General features: G+C 36.3%; 1 protein-coding gene across 1 annotated transcript in view; it reads left to right on the forward strand.

The window, feature by feature from the left end:
- LOC137240184 (pescadillo homolog) overlaps positions 1-11,896 on the forward strand; it is a 274,081-nt gene extending 262,185 nt beyond the window's left edge. The window contains exon 5 of the mRNA XM_067766124.1: positions 11,291-11,896. Coding sequence (XP_067622225.1) covers positions 11,291-11,500 — 210 coding nt within the window. The 3' untranslated portion in view covers positions 11,501-11,896. The remainder of the gene's footprint in view (positions 1-11,290) is intronic.

Consider the following 11,896-nt stretch of genomic DNA (forward strand, 5'->3'; position numbering starts at 1 on the left):
TTAGTATATAATTTTCTTAGGCTGGATTTATCTTTCAATTCAGAGCAAATTTTTTGTTTAAATTTTTCTCGTTCTTGTTTATTCGGAGCTGGACGATGAATTCAGATTTAGGGCTATATATTCTCATGTAAATTTAAAAATTTTCAAACAAATTTTTTGTTTATCGGGCAGATGGGTTTTAAGGTTAACTGAGAAAACCGTCTTAAATATGTTTTTTTTATTTACCCATTTCCGCATAGTTTTTGATTAAGTCGTTCACTATCATCTCGTAGTTAGGACATTTGTGTTTGCCTAAAAAAGAAGTAACGACCTTTTCAAAGGAATCCCACGCTGCTACCTCCACTGGTGAAAATAGTTCTTCGAAATGGTTATAGGTCATCGTTTTCCTTATTTGCGATCCCACAAAAATCCCTTCCTTTATTTTTGCTTCTGAAATCTCTGGAAAGATTGTCTTCAAATGATGAGAAGCTTCGGCTTCTTTGTCCAAAGCCTTGACAAAGTTTTTGATAAGGCCGATCTTGATGTGGAGCGGAGGTAAAATTACTTTTTCCTTCTATATAAGGGGGGAGTATTTTATGTTATCTACCGCAACTTGAAACTCGATTCATTTTAGCCAATCCTTTATGATGTTGTGGTCTTGACGAGTTCGGCTATCCGATTTGCATAGAAAGCAACAGTATTTTGTGTATCCACTTTGTAGACCACATAGCATTCCAACGACTTTAAGATCGGCACATATTTTCCAATCATGTCCTTCGTATTTGATTAATTAGAGTAATTTTTGCATTATCTCATACGTTTCCTTCGTAGTTACTGCATGCGCGATCGGGATATATGGATTTTGGTTGCCAATATGCAATAATACGGCCTTTAAACTTAATTTATTACTTAAACAATCGCCACTCTGTTGAATCATATGGTTCACCAAACTGTTTGAATAGACCAGAAATGTCTTTGCAGTAACAAACACTGACCTCCTTCGTAGAGTTATTGGAAAATTGTTCGTAACGAGTTCTATAATATGTTACCTTAACATCGGATGAAACAAATTTAAATTGTTGCATACGAGAGGCGTGTAGTTCGGCCTTTTCCTTTGACAATACCAAATCCCTTCTCCAATCATTAAGTTGTGGTTGTGACAAAGAGTTTCGTTTTCCGTTTGAAATCCAGTACAACATGATGCCGCGTTATCAGATACTGCTGTTGAGAATGAAACTGGAGCCGGAACTAAAGTTAAGTTTGATTTTGGCAATGTAGCTTCCGTTGAAATTAGTTCTGGTAATGACGCTTTAGATACGCTCGCATAGGTTACTTTTTTTGACTTTCCAACCCCAAGTACTTTTGTAGTACAAATATAGCAGTCCGTTGAATGGCAAGTTGGTTCCTCCACTTCATTAGTGTAATAAATTTCATATGTCGCCTAAATAGATAGTTTCAGAAATTAGTCAGCTATGCATTAAAAGCGAGCAAATTCCTAATTTTTACAACGCACCTTTTATTCCGGTTTCCGAAAAAATCTGTTCGACTCGACATGTGGTGCACACAGTATTCGGTGTCCACGGTTTTTCATTGTTTATAGGCTCAATTCCAAAATACATATAGTATGTAACTTTCAAAGGATTTGAAAACACACGTTGCATCCTTTTAACAATAATTGATGATAACGATAAACAAATGAAACAGAACATATCTGGATCATTTGTACACTCAAACTCTCGCGCCCTTTTATTCATATTATATTTTTAAGTAAATGACGGGTTATAAACTGCAATTATAAAGTGAACAGTATCCGGCGAGCCTTGCAGATATTATGAAGGAACAAGGCGCATGTACTATTATTTATACTTAAAAAAAAAAACTTAGATCAAGCAAAAATTCAAGCCTACCTAGACAAAAGGGTTCCCTAGTTCTACATAGAAAACACTACCTGCCTTAAAAATATTGTCTTGCTTGAAATGTACCTGGGTTTGAGAAAACGACACTAACAGTTTTTTGTATCTAATAACCCTTCGAAAATCTACCTGCTAACTAACTGATATACGAATACTAACACAATATCGCATAATACCAGTAGGGTACTTAAGTATTAAATGGATATATTTACTTGAATGCTTATAACTTTTGTATTAGTCCATCCATTTTGTTGAATGAAAGCTTAATTTTTTTGTAATAAAACAGAGCTTAGAGAGAAAAAAAATCTGCAAAAAAAAAGAAGTTTTCGAGATCCTTCCTCGCAAAGTACACATTATTTTATATTTTACAAAAAAAATTGAAAGAATTTGTAATGATTGTTCGTTATCTCTGAATCTGCAGGGCCTAGCAAAAAGTGTTGTATGCGCAGCTTATAGCAAATTTTATTAGCTTCAAACCGTTCTGAAATTGCTCAATTCTTTCTTGAGATATATATGATTAAGTGGACCCAATTTTTTTTTTTTTTTTTTTTTTGGAAAAACGGTAATTCGTAAATATCTCAAAAACGTTACCCTAGAATTAAAAATAACCTTGATTTTCGGAATCGGGGTGATTTTACATAGGAATTTCATAATGGCGTCTCTGGTGCCGAAAAAAAATTGTGATCCAGTGTGATTAAACTCGCTGGGGTTCTCGCTTATGTCTTAAACACCCTGCACAAAAGTGCAATAATTTGCGTTTGTGGTCAAATGTGTTTACTAAAAAAATATTATGTCATTTATTCTTTACCATGTGATTTATATAAATTTTTTATGTAGGACAACTGGCTTATGAGCCATAAGCAGGGCCGTAGAGAGAAAATACGGGCCCGGACTAAACAATTACGGCCCCTTATAAAAAATCCACTAATAAAAATAAAAATAAAAATTAATGTAAGGTGCGATAACCTCAGAAGAGATCTAAGGCCGAGCTTCTCTTCCAATTTGCGTCGTGCTCCTCTTGATTTTCCCTACAAATTGGACGGACGGGACCTACATGTTTTATGCCGACTCCGAACGGCATCTGCAAGGCAGATGAGTTTTCACAGAGCTTTTCATGGCAGAAATACACTCGGAAAACTTGCCAAACACTGACGAGGGGCGACGCCGCTTAGAAAAATTTCCTTCTAATTGAAAAACCTTATTTCTAAAATTTTGATGTTGCTTAGCCCGGGGTGCGAACCCAGGGTATACGGTGTGGCAGGCGGAGCACGCTGCCATCACACCACGGTGGCCGCCAAAAGATTTTATGGGGTAAATCCACTAATACATTTGATTAATTTGAATTAATGACGTCTCATTCATGAATCGTTATTGATGGATTACATCAAACAAAATTTTTGCCACATCAACTAAATGATTTTTGGACTAAGAGCTGTAAATATAATTAACACAGAATATTTACTATTTATACTGTTTTATTGTAACGTAGAAATAAAATTCTCTTTTAACAGCCACATATTGTTTCAAATAATCTTTTCTAGTTAGTTTTAGTACATTTCTGATAAATATAATGATGATTATAAATTTTAATTATTCAATATTCGGATATCAAAGAGTGGCTTTTCTTGCTTTTTTTGTGCAATTTTTTTTATAATAATATCAAAATTTAACTGTCTTGCCAAAACGGATTCAACACAAGCAAGCCCTGAAACTCGCTCTTGAGATGAACACGAGCTATGAAAGTTTTTGTTCTTGCAAGGACGCTGAAAGAACCTTCTGCACTAGCTACAGACAAGTATAGTGCAAAAGATACGTAAAGCAACATAAACGTTGGAGAAAATTGTATACAGATTTGGAGCATAGATGGCATTTAGTAATTCCAATGGTGACAGACCTTTATCAAAATTTGCTTCGTAAATGTGTTTCAAGTGAATTATTTCGCATTCTAAGCTTTGAGAAAGGTCCGACTTGTATTTTTCGACAAATTTTGCTGCGCTCGCCCGAACCGTAGTTTCATCCATGTCTGCAAATTGCCACAAAAAGGAAAACTTATCGTTCAAATTTCTCATAGCTGCAAATCGTTCAGTAATGCTAGTGATTACCGAATCAACGATCACCAATAATGTATTGTTTTTAAAATCAGACTCTGGATCATCCGTAATTATCTCATTTCCATTATCTTCAAAACGTCTTATGGTTTTTCTCTTTCGAATATCCGGAAACTTTGGCGAGATGTTCAATTGAATAGCAACTGTTTTGCATTCGTTTAAAATTGTTCCCATTGGTTCCTGATCAACTGCAAATCAGCTAATAAGGCATCTAGATGTCGGACCTCAACATCTAGGTGGCGTCCCTAGCTTGGAGTGCGACGTTTCTTTCATTAATGGTAGTCAGTATTTTGAAGTTGAGGACAGCAAGATACATTCGAACTTGTTGATGCACTTGAGAATGCCGGTAACATCTCAATGCTTGTGGAGTCAAATTTAGCTTAAGTAATCCGTTTAGTGCTTGTGTTAATCCTGAAACATGGTTTGCGAATGGTCTGATGGCTTCAATTCTAGCCGACCACCTAGTGTCTGAAAGACTGTGAAGAGAGCTCGGTACATTTTTTTGAGTATGTCCAATCGTTGTGGACTGCTGCTGAAACTAGTAAAACATTTTTATACAACTCCGAAGAAAGTAGTTGCAGCCATCACACTACACACACATCTGCAGCATCAACACCACATAAATTGAGACTGTGGGTTGCACAAGCTGAGTAATCAGCATTCGATTTTTTGTCGAGAACGTGACGTTGTGCTCCGTTGAAAGCTCATTTCATATTGGCGCTGTTATCGTACCCTTGTGCACGACAATCTTTTAATGGGATTTCATTTTTACCTAGAGTATGGCAAATTAAATCACCGATTTCCTGACCAGTTTTTTGGTTACAATCCATAATATATAAATGAACGTAGTCTGTTCAACGTGACTAGCATCAGGCGTAGCATCAACGATAATAGCAAAATACTTGGCTTTCTTGTGTTGTGTAGGGGACCTAGTCTACTGAATCAGGATTGAGTCAAGTGTTACCCTAATTCTCCTATGTAGGACCTAGTCCAAGATGAAGTGTGGATTTGAGTATTATCTTAGCTCTCCAGCCGCATTTGACCGAGCATTAAAATGCACGCTTTGATTCCTGAATAAAGACAACCACCAGGTTTAAGTCTGTAGTCAAGAACAATTTATTTTGGCTCATCGCCAGCTTTTATATATGTATTTACAGCGAAGTTCTTAATTCTACTCATGCATACAAAATTGCTTAATTGCTAAATTGAACTTTGGAGTATTTTTCATATTCGATTTCCGCTTGAAATACAAATGCTTAATTGCTAATTGTTTCTGAAATAAGTGTGCCACTTGTAATGCCATCATACATTGCTAAGCTATGCAATGCGATCACACACAGGTGTCTCATGTGTAAAGCTATGTCAAATGCAATCGAGGCATCAAACCTGTTGACTCAGCAATATGTATCGCGTGCATTAGTGTGGTCAGGCACACTACACCCTACCCCTTAAGAAAAATGTAGATTAATTGTAGTTTCTTAAAATATAAATTAATTTATATTCGTTTATATCTTAGTGGGTGTTTATATGGTAAATTATTTAGGTAAGTATATAGAAAATGCTAGGTAAATTATTTATGTAAATGTATAGAGAAAAATTATTTATGTAAATAATAGAAATTTTTTTTTGTTTTTTTTTTTTTTACTTCTATCTTTAACTAGATTATTATTATGTACAGTTATTTCCTTTTTGTTCTTTACAATTGTGCTATTTGTCCCATTTTGTCTAATTATTTTATAGGGTCCTTCAAATGGTACTTCTAATTTTCTTTTGTTGCCTACTTTCAAGTAAACATAATCATTCACTGTAAAGTTTGCTTTTTTTTACTTTAGTTTTTTTTTCTTTAGCTCTTTCTTGCAAGTTTTTAGCAGCATTGTCATGTGCATATCTAAGCTTTAGCTTTAATTCATTCAAGTAATTGTCTATGTTGTACACTTTTCCTTTGGTGCTTACTATTTCATTCGGTAATGCACATAGTTTACCAAATACAAACTCAAAGGGGGAATACTTCGTTGACGTGTGTGGTGTCGAATTGTAAGAGTACATATAGTATGGGATGAGCTCGTCCCAATTATCCATGCTTTTCAGTGCCATTAAATACTCATTCAATACTCTATGGTTTCGTTCAATTGAACCTAACGTCTCATGATGAAATGGAGTTGAATGCACTTTATTTGTTTTTAATTATTTGCATATATTCTTTAGCAACTCATTTGTGAATTCTGTGCCTTTGTCAGTTTTTATTTTTCGCATACACCCATACTTCAAAATAAACTGTTCGACAATTGCCTTTGCAACCGTTATTGCGTCTTTTGTTTCAAGGGGAATAATGACGACAAACTTTGTAAACTCACACTGTAATGCCAGCATATAACGGAAATTTTTGGATGGTCGAAGCGGTCCGGTCGTGTCAATCACGATTTCCTCAAAAGACGTTGTTGGTGTGTCAGTGACATTGTATTCTTCTTTTGTGTATCGTGTTACTTTTGCTTTTGCGCATTTTTTGCAGTTATTTACGTGTTTTATTATCATTTGCCTCATGTTTTCCACACGTATTTTTGCTTAATTTTTGCTAGCATTCTTCTTATGCCGCTGTGGCCACCATGAATTGAGTTGTGGTAGTCCCTTATTATTTTGTGCATTAGTTTTTGTGACTCAATTCATTTTGGCGGTTCGTATAGGATTATATCCAGGCATTGATTTCTATCTCCATTTTGAATGAAGGCTTATTGTGTGTGAACAAACTTACCAATGGCCTGTGGTCTGCGTATACGGTTAATTTTGTGTCGTACAGATAAGGCCTAAAATGATTTATACCCCAATGAATTGCCAATAATTCCTTTTCTATTATTGATTTGTTCAATTCATATTTGTTTAGGGATCTACTTGCATATGCAATAGGTCTATCTTTCCCAACTTCACCTTGTGATAGTACCGCTCCTTGGGCAAAGTTGGAAGCATCAGTAGTTAGTATAAACCGTTTTGAGAAGTCAGGATACGAAAGAATCGGTGGAGAGAGCAGTTTGTCTTTCAACGTGTGAAAGGCTTTCTCTTGTTCGCTCTTCCAGCAGAATGGTTGGTTCTTCTTTAGCAGTTGATTCAGTGGTCGTGCTATTTCTGCAAAATTCTTTATAAATCGTCTGTACTAATTACAGAATGCTACAAAACTTCTTACTTCATCGGCGTTTCTCGGTTTAGGATAGTTTTCAACTACGCTTTGTTTGCTGGGGTCAGTTGTTACGCCTTTATTTGTGATTAGATGGCCCAAATATGTGACTTTTGGTTTCAAAAATTTTGATTTTGCAGGATTGAGTTTCAGGTTATATTTACTCAATTTGGCTAACACTTTTGCTCATGCAGGTTCCTCCCAAATATAATTACGTCATCTACCCCAGCGGGTTAGGGGATCAGAATATACCCGCGGTAGGTATGCCTGTCGTAAGAGGCGACTAAAATACCAGATTCAAGGGGCTGTGTAGCGCAACCTTTCAGGTTGCCAGTGCAATATATAGCTTCTCCAAACCCAATTGTCAACCTCACCTATCCGCGGCGAATCCTGTTTTACTAACAGACGAGGCTCTGGCGACCCCAAGCTCCTCATGGAACTTGGGGGTAGGGAGGGAGGGAATGGCCTGAAGGTTTAATGTGGCCACATAAATCGTTCCCGAGATGGTCGGGCTAGCACCTTAATGGTGCTATGGTACCGGAGCGTACCGGATTTGTATCCGGCAAAGGATCATCACATCGATAACACTCCCCAAAGCCTTCGGGGAGCAACCTTATCGCTACAACAACAACAACAACAACATAGAGAAATGCCGCGTCAGTAAGTCCGCTGAGCGCAATCGACAACATTCTCTGGAAACTATTTGTCGAGATTTTCAATCCGAATGGTAACCTTTTGAATTGGTAGTGTCCTTTGCTTGTTGAAAATGCTGTTAGCTTTTTTGAAACATTGTCCAATGGAATTTGGTGAAATGAACTTGTCATGTTTAATGTGCTGAAGTATTGTGCTCCTTTGAGCTTGTCCAAAACGTCATCCAAGCGGGATATTGGAAATTTATCATCCACGATCTTTTTATTTAATGATCTAAAATCCACCACTAATCGCCATTTTTTATCTTCAGAGTTACCCTTTTTTGGAACGACTAGAAGAGGTGAGTTATAAGGGCTAGTAGAATGCTCGATAACATCATCATTTAGTAGTTTGTTAACTTCTCGTTCGATCACCTGTTGCTTAACGTGAGGCATTCTGTAGTTTTTAATATATACAGGTGTTCTATCTGCGAGCTCAATGTGTTGCTTGTAGAAGTTATTGGTAGTTAAGTTTTCTTGCTCTAAGTGAAACACTTGTTGATATTTTTTGCATATTTGCAATATTGCATTCTTGTCACTATTCGAGTCGTTGTCTAATGCTAGTTCATCCCTCACCGTCATAAACCTCTTGTCATTTTCCGTATGGCAGTTTCGTTTTCCATAATTGTAATAATTTATTCTTCTATGTTGGTTCCACTCTGTTTTAGAATCTTCTAACCGCATGTACATTGGTAATGTGATTTGGCTTTCCTTCAGTTGAAGTGTTAGAGCATTCGTTTCGTAGTCAATTTTACATTTGTAATTCATTAGGAAGTCTCTATCTAGTATTCCCTCTGCCTCTAATTTGTCTATGTGATGCAGAATGTAGAATTTGTTTTTTTTTATTTTATGATCATGACAATTGATATCAATTTCAACTGCTTTACTTGTAGTCATTGTGCAATTTGCGATGCCTTTTATTTTGCAAAGTGAGTTTATTGTGGCGACATTCTTTGGAACAACTTTCTCTTTTATCACCGAGATAGCAGCTCCTGAATCAACCAGCAGTGCTACTATCTTCGCATTTATCCTGGCTTTTATGAAGTTTGTCGTGCTGCCTTCCCCTAGGCATCCTGTGGTCTTTGGTGTTGTGGCTTCGAGTCCTGAAGACTCGGGATATGTGAATTTTCCTTGCCCAAACCGTCTGTTTTGATGTTTGCCATTGTAGTTTCTACTGTTCAAGCTATTGTTCTTAGGTTTGAACATGTTCTTATTAGTCGAGCTAGGGGTTATTTCACTTGCAATATGGATTGCTTCTATCAGCTTTTTTGGTCTCGCCGCTGCCACTATTGTCTTGTGAGGCTCTGCCAGCCCGTTTTTGAAGGCCGTTAGACCAATTTGGTCGTTTAATTTAACGATTATTTCTCTGTGTTCGCTTCCCTTCTCAGATATTTGAATTTCATTCAAGGAAGCTTTCAGATTCTGTATACGAGAAGCAAAGGTGAGGATTGTCCGAGAAACCTGTAGAGTTCTATTAATTTCTGCATGCAACCCAGAGGCGGTCTTGTTTGATCGGAATGCATCTTTAAGAGTTGCTTTCAACGTTTGCAAGTGGTGAGGTGTTACTTCCGTCAAGATTTTATTTTTCACCTGTTCCGCCAATTTTGTGGCTAGTACGAATTTGATAAGGATCGTTTTTTGAGCTTGATCCGCAAGGGTATCATGGTAGAATTCAATCAGCCCTAAGAAATTGTTGAGCTCTTTAAAGTCCTTATTGAATGTTGGGATGACTTTAGTGGCTGTTACCAGATAAAAATTTGACATCGTTGCTGAATTCGCTAGTGTTTTATCAATCGGTTTTATTACTTCTTTTGATGGTAAATAACGAACGTATTCTTCGTCAAGCGAACTTCCCTCTGAGCTTTTCAGTACTCATTCACAATGATAATTCTAACTAAAAGCTTTCAAGAAGTTTCTATACCTAATTTGTATTTGCCGGATGTCTGCACGTCCTTAAAAGTTTCGATTCCTAGTTTTCGTTTCGCAGGATCGCCATGTAGGGGACCTAGTCTACTGAATCAGGATTGAGTCAAGTGTTACCCTAATTCTCCTATGTAGGACTAGTCCAAGATGAAGTGTGGATTTGAGTATTATCTTAGCTCTCCAGCCGCATTTGTCCGAGCATTAAAATGCACGCTTTGATTCCTGAATAAAGACAACCACCAGGTTTAAGTCTGTAGTCAAGAATAATTTATTTTGGCTCATCGCCAGCTTTTATATGTTTACAGTGAAGTTCTTAATTCTACTCATGCATACAAAATTGCTTAATTGCTAAATTGAACTTTAGAGTATTTTTCATATTCGATTTCCGCTTGAAATACATACAAATGCTTAATTGCTAATTGTTTCTGAAATAAGTGTGCCTATTGTAATGCGACCATACATTGCTAAGCTATGCAATGCGATCACACATTGTTAAGCTATGTGTCACAGGTGGCTCATAAGTAAAGCTATGCAATCGAGACATCAAACCTGTTGGCTCAGCAATATGTATCGCGTGCATTAGTGTGGTCAGGCACACTACAGTTGATCTAATATTGTTTCCCTCACGTGTTTTGCACAAATTTCTATAAACTTGTTCTGCATGTCTGGGGAAAGATAGTGAACCTGTAAACGTTTGTGCTACTGTTTTGAAATCCTAACCTACTTCAAATGATCTCTAAGTATCGGATCATAATGGCTTATGAGTTATAAGATGCCCAAAAAATGTTTCGTTCACCAAGATAATTACTTTCGCCTCTTAAAGCTAGGCCTCTTTCACCCAAAAATAAAATAGTGTCCAAAATTCTATATAAAATTTCGTTCCACTTTTGAGTTTCAGTGATTGGCTGTTTATTGATAAGTGTATCAATTGTAGCCTTTTGAATTAGATTTTCAACTGAGTAGTGATACGTTGAAAACATGTTTGCGTCAGTTGAGTAATAGAAATTGTGTTTTATAAACAGCGTTTTGAGCCAGCTGCCAAATGAAATATGTATTTATTCTTAAATTTTAAGGAACGGGACTTCAAATTATTTTTCAGACTTCACTATAATATTAAAACGAAATGCAGATATTCGTTGCGTTGGAACAACTGAAGACTCTCCTGAATTAAAAAAATGTCTTAGTACCTCTAAATCACGGGCCCCCTCAGAAACTCCGGGCCCGGGGAATCCCCCATTCCCCCTTCCCCCTCGTCGGACCTGGCCATAAGCATTGCAATATTAGTAACTTTGATTACCCAATTTTTAGGCTTCAGGTCCTGGGGGATCCCACTATATGTGTCCTTTTTTCTCTACATACCTTATTTGTTATCTCCAATCTATCGTAAAAGGCGGGGGAGCGAATAAATTCATACTTTGGATTTTATGAATGGTCTAATATACGTATATATACGTTTCTCCTTGTCCTAACATATCCGTCAACAATTATACTTGAATAACATTTTTATTTCAGAAAATGAACATGTCTGTTATATCTGGTAAACTGTATGACGAAAATAATATCTCTTGGAAGAATGAATTGGATGAGCATCGACTAAAAGCACGAATGGTTAAGTCACGTCATCGCAATCTTTTTCGCAAACTTATACGGGAACAACAATTCAAAAAGAAAGAAAAGTGGTTACTAAAAAAAAAACGGGCAGCTATCGACACTAAGCAATAAAAACGTTGGAATGATCCCATTTTGGATTCGCATCCGTATGAAATTACTTTCAAATTAAGATCACTTAGGACCACTTGCTGAACGGCGCACAGTGTGATATATCACCAAACTAGCTGATATAAAGTCACGATTGGAATAAATAACTTATTTTTCTACCTCTACTCACCAACTAAGGTCTTTACATAAAAATAAATAAATATTATTTGTAAACATTTATTATTATTTCACCACTTTTTACGTTTTTATTGAGCTAAATAAATTTAAATCAAGAAAGGTTACATCAAAGTTAGAAAAATTCATTAGAGAAAACGTATTATCGTGAATAAGAGCATATTTTTGTATGTAGTAATAAGTAATTGCAATAAACTTAAATGAATGTAATCAAAATCAAAAAAA

The sequence above is a fragment of the Eurosta solidaginis genome, chromosome 2 (genome assembly GCF_040869045.1).
Source record: "Eurosta solidaginis isolate ZX-2024a chromosome 2, ASM4086904v1, whole genome shotgun sequence".
NCBI lineage: Eukaryota > Metazoa > Arthropoda > Insecta > Diptera > Tephritidae > Eurosta > Eurosta solidaginis.